Source organism: Aspergillus versicolor, assembly GCF_001890125.1.
Source record: "Aspergillus versicolor CBS 583.65 unplaced genomic scaffold ASPVEscaffold_17, whole genome shotgun sequence".
NCBI classification, from domain to species: Eukaryota; Fungi; Ascomycota; class Eurotiomycetes; order Eurotiales; family Aspergillaceae; genus Aspergillus; species Aspergillus versicolor.
In genome coordinates, this window is record NW_024467540.1 from 14,048 (window position 1) to 32,729 (window position 18,682).

The 18,682-nt window shown below is 50.3% G+C and overlaps 7 protein-coding genes across 7 annotated transcripts; 2 read left to right on the top strand and 5 right to left on the bottom strand.

The window, feature by feature from the left end:
* Positions 1 to 143: 143 nt before the first annotated feature.
* Positions 144 to 2,091, bottom strand: ASPVEDRAFT_144911 (sulfatase family protein; the record flags this gene model as incomplete). The annotated part of the gene is made up of 5 exons (XM_040808030.1): positions 144 to 485; positions 546 to 667; positions 720 to 1,206; positions 1,261 to 1,727; positions 1,782 to 2,091. 5 exons carry the CDS (start codon positions 2,089 to 2,091, stop codon positions 144 to 146), a joined length of 1,728 nt encoding a protein of 575 aa, XP_040674500.1.
* Positions 2,092 to 3,104: 1,013 nt separating this feature from the next.
* ASPVEDRAFT_89946 (uncharacterized protein) lies at positions 3,105 to 5,207 on the bottom strand (the record flags this gene model as incomplete). The annotated part of the gene is made up of 8 exons (XM_040818705.1): positions 3,105 to 3,419; positions 3,475 to 4,224; positions 4,282 to 4,377; positions 4,440 to 4,593; positions 4,648 to 4,838; positions 4,901 to 5,042; positions 5,099 to 5,109; positions 5,184 to 5,207. The coding sequence occupies 8 exons, from the start codon at positions 5,205 to 5,207 to the stop codon at positions 3,105 to 3,107; spliced, it is 1,683 nt and encodes a 560-aa protein (XP_040674501.1).
* Positions 5,208 to 5,868: 661 nt separating this feature from the next.
* Positions 5,869 to 8,131, bottom strand: ASPVEDRAFT_879586 (uncharacterized protein; the record flags this gene model as incomplete). The annotated part of the gene is made up of 3 exons (XM_040818202.1): positions 5,869 to 6,812; positions 7,441 to 7,445; positions 7,539 to 8,131. The coding sequence occupies 3 exons, from the start codon at positions 8,129 to 8,131 to the stop codon at positions 5,869 to 5,871; spliced, it is 1,542 nt and encodes a 513-aa protein (XP_040674502.1).
* A 417-nt stretch (positions 8,132 to 8,548) lies between these two features.
* On the top strand, positions 8,549 to 10,455 carry ASPVEDRAFT_879589 (arylsulfatase). The gene is made up of 3 exons (XM_040818203.1): positions 8,549 to 8,747; positions 8,807 to 9,024; positions 9,085 to 10,455. The coding sequence occupies exons 1-3, from the start codon at positions 8,558 to 8,560 to the stop codon at positions 10,336 to 10,338; spliced, it is 1,662 nt and encodes a 553-aa protein (XP_040674503.1). The 5' UTR covers positions 8,549 to 8,557; the 3' UTR covers positions 10,339 to 10,455.
* A 117-nt stretch (positions 10,456 to 10,572) lies between these two features.
* ASPVEDRAFT_89950 (fungal specific transcription factor domain-containing protein) lies at positions 10,573 to 12,681 on the bottom strand (the record flags this gene model as incomplete). The annotated part of the gene is made up of 4 exons (XM_040818706.1): positions 10,573 to 10,967; positions 11,023 to 11,258; positions 11,314 to 11,724; positions 11,783 to 12,681. 4 exons carry the CDS (start codon positions 12,679 to 12,681, stop codon positions 10,573 to 10,575), a joined length of 1,941 nt encoding a protein of 646 aa, XP_040674504.1.
* A 467-nt stretch (positions 12,682 to 13,148) lies between these two features.
* Positions 13,149 to 16,368, bottom strand: ASPVEDRAFT_89951 (uncharacterized protein; the record flags this gene model as incomplete). Its single annotated transcript, XM_040818707.1, has 2 exons — positions 13,149 to 16,123; positions 16,185 to 16,368. 2 exons carry the CDS (start codon positions 16,366 to 16,368, stop codon positions 13,149 to 13,151), a joined length of 3,159 nt encoding a protein of 1,052 aa, XP_040674505.1.
* A 1,065-nt stretch (positions 16,369 to 17,433) lies between these two features.
* On the top strand, positions 17,434 to 18,591 carry ASPVEDRAFT_417054 (uncharacterized protein). The gene is made up of 4 exons (XM_040812407.1): positions 17,434 to 17,590; positions 17,653 to 17,762; positions 17,850 to 18,164; positions 18,224 to 18,591. The coding sequence occupies exons 1-4, from the start codon at positions 17,553 to 17,555 to the stop codon at positions 18,481 to 18,483; spliced, it is 723 nt and encodes a 240-aa protein (XP_040674506.1). The 5' UTR covers positions 17,434 to 17,552; the 3' UTR covers positions 18,484 to 18,591.
* The last annotated feature ends 91 nt before the right edge of the window (positions 18,592 to 18,682 follow it).

Here is an 18,682-nt window from a genome sequence, read left to right on the forward strand (position 1 = left end):
GTGGACCCACGCTGCAGTCGGTATTGGCAATATAAAACCAGCCACCACCAGTGGCAAACAAGTTTGTACCCTGCACAAATTACGGACACTAGTGGGAGGATTGAGAGACTCAAGACAGCGCGGGAGTGCATCGTGATACAAAATCATGTCCAAGCCTCCCAACTCAGCCCATTCCGGTATTGGAGTCCGACCTGTGGCCCCTCATTCGAAACAATATAACCATCAAGGCACTGATCGAAATATACCTTTGGTTGTGCCTCATAAAACCTATCGTACTTTGGCGACAACGCGTCCATTAAATTCCGCACTGATCCATCAGGATGGATAACGCTCCACGGTTTAATGCAAGTGGGTCCCTGGCAGGATTGTAAAACCAGGACCAGAGCATCAAGGCGGTTCTGTACTGCGAGTAGCGGGCGTCCAAGATAGCGATCATTCGTACTATTGGCTGCAGAGTAGAGATTCATCATTTGGTACGGATCCGTCTAGGGGATATTAGTGTTGTCGCTTATAGACTATCATGCACGAACGGACGGAAGACAAACCGAAAGATCATATAGCTCATGCTCGTTGGTGCACCAAACGGCGTAGTAGAGATTGTATTCTTTGCTGAGGATACGCGCCGACTTATAGCTGTTGTTATATAAGTGGGTATCGGCGTCGGGGCCTTTGCAAGTTAATCCATTTCCTGTCGACCAGTGAAGGCGTAGAGAACCCACCAATGCGTGAAAACTCCCCCTCGAAACCCACATCTCCCCAGAATTCCACTGCAACATGCTCATGTTTGGTTCCTGCTGTCCCCTGCATAATAGGTGCCGGGGCCCCATCAAAGTCCTCGCGGAGAGGGATTCCGGCCAGCTCGAAGAATGTAGGAACTAAATCAATATGTGTTGTAGTGCTAGTAACCGACTCGCCTTCAGGAATACCAGGCCCACGTATGTAGAACGGAACACGGATATCTTCGTCAAAGCCAGTGGATTTTCCTGGGGGCATACGATGCTGGCCAATATGATACCCGTTGTCAGAAGAAAAGATAATGTAGGTATTATCAATATCACCGCTTTCTTCTAGACGATCAAGGAGAACATCGACTAACTCGTCAAGGCTCTGCAGAGCTCGTAGACGTTGACGGTAGAAGTTGTCTTCATATTCAACAACGGTCTGGTTCTGACGTTCGAGAGTCTTGACCCAACTGACTCCGGAGCTCTAAAGCAGATCAGCGTCTGTTGATGAGGGGCTTTATTTAGATGCTGAACCTACATCAATTGGGTTAAAGTTGGGTGTCCGCGGCAGCTTGACATCGTTAAAGAGATGACGGTGTCTGGGAGCCGGAATTGCTTCTGTCATTACAGCACGATCTTCCAAGTTGTCAACGTTGGAATGGGGAGCGATTGGAGCAACAGTAAAGAAAAATGGCCGGTCGCTCTCAAGGGCATCATTTAGAAACCCCAGGCTCTTCTCGGTAATCACATCCGTCGTGTAATGGCCCTCGTAGCTCTTTGGTGGCTCCTTGTTGCGTTGGTAGGTAGAGTTATAGTAGGAGTAGGTGTATGGGTCGAGAAGGAAGTCGGATCCATTAAATCCTTTAACAAACGGATCATTGTACGTCTCAAGGGTATGAGAGTTCATGAGCTTCCCAGTGTAATAGGTGTTATATCCAGCATTCTGCATCCATACGGGGAACCAGTCCTCGTTGAATCCCTGCGAAACGAATTTAGGGTACCCGCCTAAGAATATTAGCTTCCGTATGACCTTTACTGGGATGATCAGAGTTGCCTCACCCCAAGGAGGGTTCACGTCAGTGACATTGGTGTTATGGGCCTGGCGGCCAGTCCATAGGGCGACCCGAGAGGGACAGCACAAGGCTGTCGTGACGAAATGGTTGGTAAGCTCAACGCCTCTCTCTTTGACGCGGCTCAGAGTCTTGGGCATGTAGGCTGGAGAGTTCATTTGATTATCTAGGTCGTCGGCGAGGATGAAAAGGAAGTTGGGATTTTTCGAAGGCCTCCCTTGAGAACTGTCTTTCCGGGAGGGAGCAGCCTCCGAAATGGCCAGCAAGCTAACCAGCGCAACGACTTTGGAGAGCTTCATGGTGAATGTGGACGCTAACCAGACGTACTTTCTGTTTATCGGTATGGCTCACCTGAAGACTGGGGTCCCGATGGCGATTTATAGAGACAGTGCTGGATCGGTGCTCGTTTACGTATTTGATTCCACCTCGAAGCCTATCTCTCAAGATCGGGACCAATCTAGCCATGGAACCCCATGTTGGGGTAATTTGATCGGCAATAGCAGAAATACAACGGCAGTTACGACCATGCTACATGATTGTTGTTGGCCTATCAACTCCACTGACTTGGGTCAAGCCTCGGGACAAGAAGTCCGGGGTTTAGTGGGGAATTCAGAGTATGCCTACTCGGTGTCCCGTCGTTGAACATGACAGACGATGAAGCAAACCCTATCCTCGACTGTAAATTCCGCTCTCCAGCCCAACCCAGCCTCTCAGGCCTCCTGGGCTCCTATTTATTTTGCCGCTTACCCCAACTATGGGCACCATTTCCGACAACGGTAGGGAGAACAACCGAACAATCCCCCACCCCCGCAATGAAACCGTACTGTCGGAACTCTAATGGGATTGATACTAAACCCACAGTTGTTGATATACGGTTGTGGGGAACCTTATTAGGTAGTCATCAATCTCCAAAAAGCAGCGGAAACTTCCGCCCTCCTTCCATAGGTACCGCTTTTACTGGGCAGAGAAGCGAGGGCCTCGGGTATTCATCCAGCCATAACTAAACAAAGAAAAGAAGGCAAAATAAGAAAACCACCTGGCACTTTTCCGTGGGGTGAGCCTTTGGACCCTCCAGGTGCGTGAGGGTCTGAGCTCTACCCCCTTAAGATATTCTTCTTAGAGATTTAGTCCTCTAAGGATTATTTCCAGGTAATTCCCAGGGTGTATAGATATAATAAATAGAGAGGAAACATGATTCGCTTACTGGATATAATATAGATAGATTTAATAGGAGTTTCTATATATATGAGCTGTTAGGATTGTGCCCCTAATCCTAACTTATTCTCTCTGTTTGCCTCTCTTTTAGCACTGCCTACATGCGGTGAACCTTGGAGTTGGCTGTCCATTTCCTGAAAGTCTTTCCCTTGAAGTAGAAGACAATCGTGAGTGAACAAAAAAAAAGGGCGAGTGCCATATTCATCATCATAGGTATAACAAACCCACTGGCCTCGCTCCATCGGGTAATGAATTTAGTAAGTCCATATGCCCACAGGTTCTTGTTGATTGTAATCGTGACAAATAGCATCCCAGCAACTCGTTTATAACTGTCGACAGCGTAGGTACTTATGATAGAAGGAAGCGTGGCGACTTGGATACCTGCACAGCTATACCCGATAATGACAATGATCTAAAAGCAGCCAGGTCAGGTTCAAATATCAACATGTTGTTCCAGGGGATGCTACCTTCCAGGACCACTTGTATTGATATCCGAATGCAACAACAAAATTCCCGATGATATAAATGACCAGATACGGGATCATAGCAGGTAACCTCATCTCCGGCTCCCGAATGCCCGGATTTCTCTTAGTTGCCTTCATGGAGACCCAATCAGAAAAGGGCCCATTGGTTGCCAGGCCGATGAATGTGCCAATCAAAATAGCGACATTGAAAAGACCGATTGTTCGAGAGCCCAGATTGTATGGCGGCTCAGCAAATGCCTGAGACTGCGTGAGGAGTAGAATCAACATGGAATTCGAAGTCCACGACACAATGAATGAAGCTATGCAAGGGATTGGGTAAATAAGAAGCTCCAGTGGTGTCAAGACGTGCATTAGAAGACTCTGAAAACCAAGGTTGTTGTCGCGTTGCCACAGCTTGAACTGCTTCTTCGAGGGGTAGCCTTTGCCCAACCAGCAATCGGTGTCGGCGACGTTGCCTTGCGTCCTGGTCTTTTCCGGGCTTGCCAGTTCGATGTGCTGTTCGAGTTCAACTACTTCCAACTTTTCTGGACTGTCTGCATTAGTAGTGTCCTCGCCTCTGACAGGCACGGCGACAGACTGCTCGGTGTCCGAGAGAAAAGTGCGCTGCCAGTTTGTCTCTGGACAGAAAAGGAGAAGTAGCAGAAGAATAGTGCACAGAAGGCCGGTGTTCAACCAGAAGAAACTGCGCCAGCCGGCCCCTTGCGACATGGGCCCGGAGACGATCGGTCCAACCTAGAAGCTATACTCAGGACATATCTCACAAGATGGACGGGGACGGTATTGCCCTACCATGAGCCCGCCGAAGTAGAAGCTGAAATAAAGTGTCTGGTAGGCGCCTCGTTGATGAAGAAACATAGTGTCCGTGATGGTTTGGGGTAGAGCTGTCTATGATAAGAGGGTTAGCCCAGCCATATCCAATTCTCATTTTTGGTGAGGTCCTGTCATACTTCCGCAGGCCCCGCTGCAAAGCCGTTTAGAATGCATGCCCCCATGAAACTGTTATAGCTTGTGGCCAAAGCGCGCCAGGCGTTAGCAGCCATGCAAAGTGCAGTTGAAGCGAGTAAAACCGGTCTTCGGCCGTACGACATCATCAAGGGCACCCTTATCGCGCGCAAGTATTAGCCAATATACCGTTTTATAAAGGGTGCTACTTACCAGAAGAAATTGCTGAACCCTAAAACAAGGATACCAACACCGGCGAATTGCACAACCTGAGGGAGACTCGCGTTGAAAGTTTCCATGAGCTGAGGATATATCGGGGCTACGGCCTGGGGCGCCAAAGCCTGCGAAAAAGACATGGCTGTAGTCATCGAGATGACACCCAATTTCCACCAGCGATTCCAGTTCTATTATAGTGAATTAGCCAGATCTCCAATGCGCCAGTTCATGCTGGCGGGTCAAGGTTTACCAGAGGATCATGGGGACTGGGGGAGGGCTGAGGGACGAGAACTGCATCCCCGTTGGCGGAAGATTTGATAAAATTATGAGATCCCACATCTCGCATAATTTCCGTTCCGGGATATATTTTAATGTTGAGCTCCTCTTCAAGTCTAGGCCGCAGACGTAGAATAAGCAGTGGGTTGAGAAATTTGTTAAGCCAACTCACCGTCGACGGACCTGGTAGTCAGGGTTAGCACAAGTTCTCTTGACTGACACCGGGGCCTTGTAGAAACTGTGTAGTGCCAACGTACGGATTCATCAGAGTTCGTTTCCATATTGGACGCTAGCAGGCTGCTGCTGCTGGTCAGAATATGTATGGTGGTGCTGCAAGAACAGTAAAGGTGCCTGTCAAAATGTCCGTATCGGCCTCTTAGGACAACCAGGCGTCGGAGTTTGGCTTTTCCATTTACCACTACGGGTCCTGTTTCTATATAATCTAATAATGCATAATGCACGGTCCGATCACCGTCGGCGGACCGCCTCTCTGGCATACCGACGCACATAATCATCAGTAACATATTAGTGTTCCGAGCTTCAAGCCCGTAGTTCGGAACGCACCTCGGGGCCACAACTAGACTGACGCCTACAAAGTTCGGGCGCCTCAGAATACGTTCCGATCTTTCGGATCCATCAAAAAAAAAGTGTTTTTTCCTTGAACTAACTCAGGCGGGGTTTCTCAGAGCAGCCAGAACCAGAAGCCTAGACATGTCCGAGATGTTTTATAGCCCAGGGCTAAGTAAACGCACAGTGTACGACCGACCAGTGTTGGTTTAGGCTTTCCATAGAAGGTATCGACTGGTATATCACGTCAATATACCTCTTGTCACTAGTTATTCTACTGATTGGTCGCAAGGACTGGCGCGCGATACATCGATGTCAAATTTCTCAAATGACACTTGAAGACAGTTCTAGTTATACCGCGATCTCTCTTCTTTCCTAATGCAACTGTTCAAAGGATTCAACTTCTGCCAGCAAGATCTGTACTAGTTCTTCAGGGCTTTGCCACATTTCGTTGTGTTTCCCGGTAGCCGCTACCTCCTGGACTTTCAACCGTGTTGCTGCTCGTGAAGTGAGGTGAAGCTTCATACGCTCCGTCTGAGAATATGGAACTAGCTCATCAGTATGGCTCTGAGAAAGTACCACCTTCCGCCCTTCCGGCCATTCTGCTCCCCAGTCTTCCACAGCCGTGGGACACGCAGAAGCCCAAACCTCCTTATCTTGCCCAAAGGCGCCTCGCGTAAAGGCATCGTAGATAGGAGCCATGTCACTATGAGTCTCATCTGGCCGTAACAGAAACCGAGGTAGGTCATAAAGCCCGTTGAGGCCAACGATTACTTGTGGCTTTTCTAGCGATATAGTTCTGTCGAGGGCCCAGCGTGTCTGGTCCATTGCAGCCTGGAATGCCAGCATCGCACCGCAACTGTGTCCTGCAAGGATATATCCCATTCCGAGCGCTCCAATCTTCTTCAGGTATGATAACCCTTTCAAAACATCGCAGATGTGATCTGGATGTTTAGCGGTGCGGGCAGCATCGACTGGAGCTTCGGGGTCGTGGGGAGGCGAAGGATGCGTCGGGTGCAAAGGGTGCTGGGAAAGACGGTAGTTTAGAGAGGCAACTCCAGCGACAGACGGACGCCCTTCCTGGCGTGTTCTTTCTAGCAATCTGAGGGCTGCTGCCTCGAACGAAGACGAATCCACGAGCGGGTCGCGCCAGGCACCACCGTGAATATAGACAATCCACGGCCCTTCGCGACATGGGATTCCGGCGGAGGAATCTGCTGCGGTTGCAAGACCCTCGATGTCGTGACTGGGGATCCAAAGGTCTAATGTTTGAAGATATGTTGGATCAGCCACGTACGGCACACGTCGTTTGTGTAAAACTCCATCCCCGTTTCCGACTATAGCCCATGGGGTCGAGGTCCACGTCGATTCTGTCATGTTTGTTTTCTTTGCTAGGCAGGGGCAGCAGGCGTTGGAATTCCTCGAAAAAAATAATAATAATAAGCAGTTTATTTCAATTCATCATGAGAATGATAGAAGACTCAAGCATTAGTACCCCCGCAGAACCGCCGAACAGACCCGGCAAAGCATGAACATCACGCCCTGGATCCGAGTAATCTGCGGAGCACGGATGGGGCCCTCTTCCAGCCCGGAAAAGGATCAGAATGGCCCGTGTGTTGCTTGTCACCATCCGAGGTAGTATTTCTTAGGCCTGCATTGTATGGCAATCCGCGTTTGTGCTCGCGACCGGGCAGCTGGTCGGAAGTAGTTTCATGGAGAGAGAACACTCCGAAACGCGCATACAAATCTAATGTGCAATATTACAGTATGAGAGCACACCGTCTAGCTTCTTTGCAAAATACAAGGCTATTGCTGCAGATAAAGGGCTTCATTGAGACTCCTCGGGCCTTGCCTACAATGCTGTCTATTATATATAACTACATATCCTTGCGCTCTGGCCTCTCGACTCTCGTTTGCGTTATAATATACCAATGCCATCGTACAAACAGGCCCTCGGAGCGGTATCATTGAAATCGTCTGCCAATTACTTCAACTTCTTGCAATCGTAGTACTCCACGTAGCTCGGTTCATATCCAAGAATCCACCTGCCCCAGTAGGCGGCCGATGTAAGCAAAATTCTGCTGGCCACGCGACCCAGGAACTCCCATGGAAGTGGAACTGCTAGAGGAGTATCGGCACTGTGTAGGAAGACTAAGAGCTGGAAGATGCTGGGCTCTCGTTTGGCCATTTTGCAGTCATCCAAATAACCAAAGAAATTCCTGAAAAACTGCTGTTCATTCTCGTACGACTCGGGTGACAGGTGAATATCGACAACCAAGTCTCGTGTCTCGGTGGCATTTTCGAACCGATGATAATTGCCTGCCTTGACGGAAGCTGTCGTCTGGCCGCCTGGTTCGTCAGACAAGATGGCGAATGGCTCTTTTTCAACCCCTCGATAGAAATGCCCTTTGCCGGACCGGACATGAAAGAACTCGTCTTGATAGATATGATAGTGGAACGGGGGCTGTATAATGGAAACCCCGTTCTCCTTGCTCGTTGGAGGGATCCTATGCGTCATGATATAGTGCGAGCCTGGAGCTGAGAAAGTGACTGATGACCGGCCGCCTTCGTACGAGATCGGGTTGTTCTCAGCATTCCTGGTGCGTGGAGGGTCTGAAGATCTCAAGATGGAAAACATGTTGACAGTGAGTGAAACGGGAGAACAATGCTTGTTCAGAGGCAAGACTGGGGGGGTAATAGAGGAAAATGAAGAGACGTTAACTAGCCCTAATTGAGTCCGGTTCAAATTGGTCCCATTTCAGCGTCCCGAGAACAGTCCCCGAGGTTTTGATTTGGAGCTGCGCATGGGGACATAATTGGGCCAGCAGTTCCTTGGCCACAAGATGGTCCCGAGCTTCGAGGCCTGTAGTTCCGAGCAGAAAAGCAATCCTCCCGTTTCTCCAAGTATGATCCGAACTTCTGAATCAAGCATACAACTTGGCTTTCCGACATTATCGCTATTTGAGGAACACTGCTTCGCTGGATTCTGCTATCCTTTCGACAAGAAAACCACTTTGGGGTGCAAAACGACACACGACTTAGGACGCTAGTTTAAGCCGCCGTGATGAAACGCCCAAACTTCCTCGTCATCGTCGCGGACGACCTTGGCTTTTCGGACGTGGGTGCATACGGCGGAGAGATCAGGACCCCCAATATCGACAGACTTGCCAAGGGAGGAACCCGATTCACTGACTTTCACGCTGCCTCTGCCTGCTCTCCGACGAGATCGATGCTGCTGAGCGGCACCGATAATCGTATGTAGCCGCTGTTTTCTGTGAATGGGATATGCCGTCTCTGACAGATCCTAATATAGATATCGCTGGCTTGGGGTCGATGGCCGAGGATATGCAAGACAACCAGAAAGGCCAGCCAGGGTACGAAGGGTATTTGAACCACCGAGTTGCTGCTCTGCCAGAGCTCCTCCAAGACAATGGCTATCACACCCTGATGTCGGGAAAGTGGCACCTTGGCCTTACACCTGATCGATGGCCCTGTAGGAGGGGCTTTGATCGCTCTTACACATTACTGACTGTGAGTTGGCCTATTACAATACGTCCACCACAACGAATGCAGACGCTGATCCTCCACAAGGGAGCCGCCAATCACTTCGGCTGGGAACCCCAACTCCAGGAGGCTGAGGGAAAGCCTTCGATTATGTCAAAGATCGACGTGTTCTATGCAGAAGACGATCAGCATATCGCCCCAGAAGACTTAGGGCAAGATTTCTATTCCTCGGAAAGGTTCACAAGCAAACTGATTGAGTACCTTTCTGACCGCCGACAAAATCAAGAGACTAAATCCAAACCTTTCTTTGCGTATCTCGCCTACAGTGCGCCGCATTGGCCGTTACAAGCCCCCGAGCACGACATTCTGGATTACAGAGGCGTTTACGACGACGGCCCTGAAGCTCTTAGACAACAGCGGCTAGCGAGGCTGAAGCAGCTTGGTTTGATTCCTCATCATACTGTTCCCCATGACGTTATTGCGGTTGGCGGGCAGAGCCTATCCAGAGAATGGAGCACGTTGAATGCCGAAGAAAGACGACGCTCTTGTCGAACCACGGAGTGTTTTGCTGGCATGGTACAGAATATGGACAGGCAAATTGGACGTGTGCTCGACCATCTGACACAGACGGGTGAGCTTGAAGACACAGTGGTGCTGTTTATGTCAGATAACGGCGCCGAAGGCCTACTCCTGGAAGCCATTCCCCTGATTAAAGGCGATGTGCACGATCATATCGCCAAATACTATGATAATTCCCTGGATAACATGGGTAAGAAGAACTCTTTCGTGTGGTATGGGCCACATTGGGCCTCAGCTGCAACAGCACCTAGCCGCTTATACAAACTTTTCACCACGGAGGGTGGTGTGAGGGTGCCCCTTATTCTCAACTATCCGCGGCTGACCACTACGCAAGGCGGGATTGACGGTTCCTTTTGTACAGTGATGGACATTATGCCAACTATCCTGGATCTCGCTGGTGTCCATCATCCGGGAACAATGTACAAAGGGCGGCCAGTTGTGCCCATGCGCGGGAAGTCCTGGGTTCAGTATCTGCGGGGCATCACGACACAGATTCATCCCGATGACTTTGTCATGGGATGGGAGCTTTACGGCAGGCAGGCCATAAGACAGGGCGACTATAAAGCGGTTTACATCCCTAAGCCATATGGACCGGAGAAGTGGCAGCTCTATAACTTGAGAGACGACCCTGGAGAAACCAATGATCTAGGGGAGCTGAAGCCCAGGGTTTTGAAAGCCTTATTATTGCAGTGGGATCGATACTCAATGGAAGTGGGGATGGTCGCAGGGGGGAGTATGCCTTTTGTGAAGGCAGAGCTATAACTCGAAGCAGATCTCCTAGCGGTATTTGTTGCTACAGACACCACGATAGTTGATAATAGAGCATCATGCAATGTAATTTGAAATGCTTGCAGGGGCCAACCCAATATTCAAATATCAACATAGAACGATAGCAATCCACACAAACAACATTGGACAACATCATAGACATTTCCTCTCTAGCTCTGCCGGAAGTCAGAAATATCGTTGCACCAATGCTGATATCTGTACAGTCGATCATACATGAGCAGGAATACTGTCGAGCCATGACATGTCGCTCATATCCAACAGAAGATCATTGATATCGGCCAGATCCCCTGCTTCACCAAAGTTGGCTATTCCATGTGTCGGAACATCTGGATTGTTCAGTCCGGCATCTAGCTGCCGTCCACAGTTATTATTGTTGGGGGCTAGGGTGGTTTGTGGTTCGTTCCCCATGGCGAGGGTTATGGTCGTTGATAAAATCTCTAGCGCAATAGCGCACTTGTGCGCTGACTCGCTCATTGGCGCGATGGCCTCAAGTATTTGAACTACATGGGACCAGGAAACGGCGTTGATGTATCCTGGATCTGAGTCGTGAAGGCGTGGGTGTAGCCGAGATGCTAAAAGAACAGTGGCAGCACTGTAAAGGTCTGGGAGAGTTGTTAGACAGCCTTGGGCCGAGAGGTGATACTGGGATGGGCTTACAAAACGTATTGTACCACCAGGATGGAAGTGATCCAATGGATCCATCCCGTGGGAAATTCGCGAATATCAGGTCAATGAGCTCATGGGCAGCTTGGAGGCATAGAATAGAGCAGCGAAGAATCATCCACTGATGCAAGCTCTCTTCCACGTGTGGATCAGCTTCATCTGACTGTGTATCTGACAGGCAGAACAAAGAGAACACAGGTCGAAACAGAAGAATCCTTGCATGTAGCAGTCTGTTTCTCGTAGGTCAGAGGATCATCGTGTAATGATATCGGTTTTGATCCATACCTTGCCCTGCATACAATTGATTGTCTGCGAATGGTGTCGTTCACCAGCGATTCAGGCCGCGAGGGCTGGAGATGAAGGGGCAAACCGTTGGACCAATTTGTTAAATCCTTATCCAATCGTACGATGGTGGTCATGTCCGTGTTATGCAAGTCAGCTCGCTGGGGCCTAGTCCGTCCTCTCCGTACCGCATCGTTGTGCATATACAAGGCCGTTAGGATGTCGTCGACTATGGCATAGAGCTCCAAAATCTTTATATAAAAAGCGAGAGGGGGCGGCATTTCTGTGGGTGGAGCACTGGCAACGGTAATATCATATAGCAGAAACTCCTCGTCTGTGATGGACGGGTATGGTCTCGCCTCTGCCACAGTCTTGGAGACCATGGATGGGCGACCCAGTGCCATGGCAACCAAGCTGCATGTTATTATTATTATTGAAGCGCTCAAAGGTCTTTGCAAAATGGTTGACTCACCGGTCCATCAATATGCAACCGTGCCAGATCCTCCTGAACAGCCCCCTTTCTTGTAGACTTTGATCCAGCCAAGCAGGCTCCGGAAGATGCAATCCCATTTCTTGAGCCATCCTGACAGCCTGGCCAACTGACATCCAACATTGATGGACTTCATTTGTGCTCTGCAAATACTGAGCCATTATCAACAGACACTGGATGGTTTCAATCGAGCCGGACTCCCAAAAGGTCAAGCTGAGCAGATCGCGCGCCCGCTGAAAATACACTTTGGAGGTAGGTATCCTCTGCGTGATAGGTATTGAATCCGTAATGCACGAGGATAGAGCGAAAATGGAGTTAAGCAAGCACAGATACGTCCTTTCGTCCCCATCGAGTGGCATACCAGTCCAGATCCGGTGGTATGATTTCTCAAACGTTTGCCGAAGGAGAAATGGGTTCAGTGGATGTATGACCTCCCAGTACCGAGAAACAAGGCTGTCCGCATTTCTTCTTGACGGTAGCTCATAATCCAGGTATTCGCATATTCGCTGCGAAGTACCCCTACCTGCGTCGGGGGCTGGTACCACGTTTGCAGACGCTCTGGTCTCGGGAACAGCAGCGTAGCCGGCTACCTTTGCATTGATGGCCGCCCTGACCTGTTCGAGGAACACGCTCGCGGAGCTGCTGCCAAAGAATCCCGCGCCGGGAGCTCCTGCAGCACCAGTCATTGATTCGATACCGTAGTTGGTGTCGCGTTCACCGATGCCAGGTTGGCCAGGCGGTGGTGAATTTTGGTGTTGACATGTTTGATGGGATGATGAAAACCAGTCTTCGTCCAAGCCCGAGGTGCTATCTCCAGAGGTTTCTCGACCTTCTCTGCTATTATCGTACTCACAAGACGTGCGCTTGTCACGCTTTCTCATGCAGGCTGTGCAAACTGCCACTGCCGTTTAGTCGTCGATTTTAAGTCAATCGGTAGAGTTTCTTCGCGTTTGCAACAAGATATGACCTACCAGGCCGGATTCCATCGCACTTGACCTTCCGAAGCCTGCATGGATTGCATGCTAACGAAATCTTTTCACGCTTTCTTTTCAGAATGGAGGTGCCATTGCCATCACCAGCCATGTCGGAAATCAAATACAAGGTGGAGAATGAAATGCGGAGAGCAGGAAGCGGAGAAGCGAGCCGCGGGGATACCAGTGCGCAGTCTGGGGAAGTTAATTATGTAAAGCAATATCTTCTTGTCTCCAACTCGGTAGTGGGTGCCGGTTCTTGGTTTGGAGTTGTTTGTTTGGTGGCTTGATTTATTTGTCGCGCATGGATCCACCAAGCAGTATAATATATATGACAGCAAACCAGGACAGAAAAGTCCGACGTCCTACTACTATGACTATCCAATACGGAAAATCTTCTTTTCATGAATCCCCGATTGCACGGTCTCTGATTCATCGGCGTTAATCTCCCGGTATAGAGCATCTGCCTCGTCGTTGCGAAGCTGCCTTCTGAGACACCCCGCAAGATTTGTCTTTGCTGCCAAAATTTGTGCGTGAGAAAGACCCTCCGGCTCGGCGAGGACTCTCTTCAGAAAGCCCTCTGCCTCCTGCAGCCGACCCAGTCTGGTAAGAAATCCGCCAATGTTGATGGCGACGGTGTTCCGGTGCTCGGTATCGCGTGCCTCGTACCCAAGTGCCTGCTGTTCCCGGAGCCAACTAACCAATTCGTCGACGATACTGGTGGCCAGTTGAGGAAGGCCAAGCTGCTGCATCATGATGGCATAGTTCATTTTTGACCCAGGGCGCTCCGGGGTGAGCTCGCGCATTTGGGCCGGGCTGAGCGATCCGATTTCAGAAAACATCCTGGCAACAGCATCCATATCTGCTTTGGCGAGATGTGCATTTACCATTCCTTGCAAGCAACGGAGGGTCCTTGGGTCATGTAAGCCAGCAAGCCTTTGACTCAGTTGATAGGCCCTCTTGGCGAATATGATGCCGCTTTGAATATCCCCATGGCCTGCACTGTGCCTTGCAAGTCGATCAATGGCCCAGATAGCTTCCCACCCTGTCCCAAGGCCATCCATTCTGGCATTAGCCAGCTCGACGACGAACTGTTCATCGGGACCTGCCCCAATCGAGCAACAAATCAACACAAGGCCACTTTCGCGTATGACCTCCGGGACCCTTGCATCGAGTAGGGGATCGGCTTCGAGATCTCTTCCCTGATCCAGGAGGAAGAAGGAAAGGACGAGGATGGTGTCTAGCGGGGTGGAACAATCCCATCGAAGAGCGAGCAAATCCAGCTTCACCTCTTGGTATATGGCAGCTGCCTCACTGTCAAGTTTGTATCGCTTAAACTTCCGCATCTGTTGGAGGCGGGCAAGTGTCCGATTTCGCCGAGCCTGCGAGTCGGACAGATACTGAGTTTTATGGAGGAGATCCGCCATCTCGGCACCATCGGAAAGGCCCAGTAATCGACCGTGGACATCCTGGAGTGTGAGGGTCTGGCCCTCATCGATTGTATGCCCAAACATAAAGAAAGGCAGGCGCTCAAAATCCGGGGACTGCGTAAATCGCGTCCACCGACGGATAACCTCAAGGCACCCACGGAATAGTTCCTCGGCCGTATCGAACAGCTGGGAGTCTATATGCAGCTGCGCCAGGCAATTGATGATCATGATTACCTCTGCATGGTCCGCAGGAAGTGTCTTGCCAATCGTAAGGAAGACCAACTTGCGGCACTCGGCCCGACACGATACGACGGTCCTTGTGTTAGAGAGAGGTTGAGCTTTCCGGAGCCAATCCTCGAGCTGCAAATTATAGGACTGTGCCACCGCTAGGCAAGGATTCCACTGCGCAAGCAAGGTGAACAACTTCTGGAAAGATATCGAGCTCATGAACGTGGCCAAATAAGATACCAACTCTGCAGACGGGGCAGCACGAGTAAGGAGCCAAATCCACCTTGATGCGGCAATCGTTGCTAGTCCTGGTCTCGCAGAATCATCTGGAGACTGTCGTTGAATTTGTGTTTCGAATTTGGATGTGGTCATATACCGCAGGAGGTCAACCGCTGCGTCTCCGCGTGCCTTTTTAAGTGGCAAAACTGGTGAAAGGCCCGCGGAATCGCTACTGGACGAGCGTAGATCTGTAGTTCCAGAAATAAGGAACTGCCTCACAGAGGGGGCTGCAAATCGGACATGGCCCTTGCTATCCGGCCCATTGACCAGGCCTCGTAGACACCCATCCAGTATATCCTGAGAGGTTCGTCCAGAATAGGGATACAGGGTTAGTAGTTCATCCAATTCTTGTATTGTGAGCGGAGACGGTAAAGCTATCATCCACTGAAGTATTTTGATACCACAGTTTCGTAACAAGGGAGTCTCCATATAAAGCCTTTCCAAGGCCGTCGAAAGCAAGCTATCCATATCTTGAGGAAGGGGAGAGCACAACCGTTCTTGGTATGTCTTGGCCGTTACTGCGATGTAATAATGACTGCCCATCGAACTGTTCACAAGGAGTTCAGGGTCGAGTAAATTGCAGGATGGTTGTGTTCTGCATGATTGACTATCCCGTAGTACAGCGGTTGCGTGAAACCTGATATCTTTGGAGATGGTCGAGCAAGGAATTTCTAGTACTGTCCACCGGGGTTTGGATGTTGACGGCGGATTCTGGTGCGGCTGCTGGCGACTCATGGCCAGGACCTTGATATTATGTTGCGGGCCGGACGACGGTCCCAAAATTGCCCTCAGCAGTATCGACTGGTCAGAAGAATCCAAGTTGTCCATTCCGTCCAGAATGCAGTGAGTGTATTCGAAATGGGTTAGAAGGGAATGAAGCGCTATCCAGAGACTGCCCAGTGGCACACCCTCAATCAATGGAATATGGAGCAGTGGAACCCGTGCACAAAGCTCTGGACGCTGCGTATAGAGTTGAGAAATCACATTCTGTAGAAAGGTCGCAATTGCTCTTTGTCCCTCCGTGGGGTCACAGAACGAGAAATAAATAACAGCTGCAGTGTTTCCTGAGTGGGGTTGCTTGTCGAGACATCTTTGGATAATGCGAGCAGCACATGCTGACTTTCCGCAACCAGATGGCCCTTGGATCCACAGATTAGGGAGATCAAGAGATGGGCTTAGCCACTGCAGGTAAGCTGTATTATTCGCAAGCCATAAGTCCAGGTGAGACCCCCTGCCCATTCCGGCCTTGCTGATAAATGCCGCATCATTTGCAGGGCTCAGGTACCGCATATGGCGTTTCAAGGCATCTCCTTGCTGCGGAAGAGTTGAACTTCGATCGTCTTCCAGACGAATAGGAGGAGCGGCCCCTAGAAACCCAAGCTCCTGGAATTTTCCGGTCTGTGTAGAGGTGAACGCTATAGCATTCAAAGGGACATTAACGTGGGCTCCTGACTGAGTGGGAAGGAAGAAACCTACCAGCTTTCAGATCTGATGCACTGACAAAGCTGATGGCTACGACTTCCCCGTCATGCCGGAGCCTGTGTGCTTTCCTGGCAGGGGATGTTGCTTTTGGTGGATCAGGCTCGCATGGACGAGTTGCTGCATGTAAGGCCTGGCCCTGAGAGAGCAACGCCGCTTCGATCATGTGTTCCGTTTGCATATCCCAATGCCAGTCATAGTGAACAAGCAGTTCGTGGCTTTGGAACAGGGGAAGCGAGCTATCAGAGGCATATTTGATAACAGACACGAATTAGGAGACTTACCTTGTAGTAAAGGTTTTGCGACAATGTTCACATGAGACGGGCTCGTTTACATCTGGATGGCACGTATTTAAGCAGTCAATTCAAGGCTGGGTACCGTTCAGACTTACGAGTTCTGCTGTGCAGGTCACGATCACCCTCCGATGGATATGCCAGGGCACATTTACTGCATCTAAAGACCCAGTGGTAGGGCTGACGCTCATCCGAGATGCGCACGTATCGCTCTTCGATCCGATACCCGGTGGGCTGGTAACTATCATTTCGTCTTAATTGAAACACCTAGGAAAAAGGGATTGAGAAACCAGGCCGCTACCTATCAATGATGAGAACCCAGCAGAGGATATTTGTCCCGGCACAGTCCGAAGACCTTTCGTGTTCGAGAAGGAGCTGCCTGTGATTACAGCTGGTTAGGGAGTTTGAGGGATCATGAGACCGTGTGTACAAACCTATCTGCGAAAACTGACTGACAAAACCGACACGGATACCTATCAAGTCCGGTCGTAGGGCCCTCGATAGTAGGAGACGACATCGATTGACTCTGGTCCCCAAGCAAAGTTCCATTGGCAGACGGTGCCTCCGTTGAACGAGCGGGCGCCCGGCGGTATACTGCACCATAGCTCCTGCCGGGGAACACCCTTTTTTGAATATCTGCATGGTGCTGGAGATGTTGTTTGAACTCCTCCCTGGACCAAGTGGTTAGTTTATTTGGCAAGTGGATGGGATTCTGGGAGTTTACTGCTGCTCAAAGCTCGCACCGCAATGCTTACACTGCATCCTGAAGTTGAATGTGAAATGGTCCAACGAACAAGTGGCGCCCTCAATGATCAGTCGGTTTATTTATGGAGTACGCGAGAGAGGGAAATCGTGAGGAGCCACAGAATGGGGAATCCTGGCGAGCTCAGCCTCAGCCACTGCGCTAAAACATGCGAGAATATGCAGTGCACGGTTAATAAAATGACCACGACGATCAGCTGGAGCGACATCCCACGTCCACACCCAGGCTGGTAACATAAGGAATTTAATTGAGAGCCCGGTGGGTTTATATTTGCAGTCATCGACACCGACCGGTCCATCACCCACAGACATGCACTGTCTTCACTGCTCCCAAGAGTTTACCGATCAGTCAGTTGTCACGCCGGCATGATGGCACCGATATCAAGGAATTGAACTAACAGCAGCTTCAGATCACAATTAAACGCCCACTATGATGAGCACGCGGAGATTCAACGTCGAGTTCACCCCGGGCGAGTATACGGGGCCCGCTACGAGACAAAGGGCCACGTCATCTCGCCAGGTAAGATAAAATCCCCTGGTCCCGGGCATCGTGCAGTATCATTGTCTGAAAAGGATATATAGGCCACTCGCTAATCTGTCTAACTAGGCGGTGCTGAATCCGACCCAGAACAGGCTTCATTCAGTGCTATTGGCAAAGATTCATTCCCCCTGAAGGAGCAAGAGCCCGGCAAGAAAGCACAACGGCTCTCCGACATCAGCCAGTTCATGAACCAGGAAAACGGTCTGCTTGTATTTCGTCGCTTTTCCGAACTGAGTATCCAGAACCTCGTCCACATGCAGACCGAGATTGCGGAACTGGAACATCGCGTCAAACAACAAAGTGATTCAGCGGGCACAATCCCCTGGGGCAGTCCCTCGAATCAACTCAGGGATACGCTCTCAGACAAGCTGGAGAAATATCGTGAGCTTTCCACGGATATTATGATATCGAGCTGTAGTCCCGGACTAACTGCCGTGTAGACAAAGCTCTGCTGATCCAGTCACAATTGCGCAAGCTGAAACGTCCAGAAGATGAGTTTATCCAGATTCTGAGCGACTGGGCAGCAGACTCTCAGCTTCTTGTCGAACCAGATGGCGCATTCTTAGCCGATCAGCCTCAGCTTCGAAGTGACTTGGTGTCGCTGAACTCCGGCGCAGAACGGAAAGTCTGGGCCTATCGCGTCGTAGAAAGATTGGTCTGGAAGTTGCTTGTCAAGGTAAACCCCGTATTAATGAGCTGAAGGGTAAACATCTCATGCCCACTTTTGCAGGACAAAAACCGTAGTGCGGTGACCGTCTACGACCACGGGGGGACTCTCTACACGTACAATGACGAGGCCGTCGCGGCGGTGGTCCGAGTGGTGCTGACAGTCTTGATCGCTGCACTTCTGATTATCCCAATTATTCTCCTCTACTTTTTCAGGACGGGGCCAAACGCCC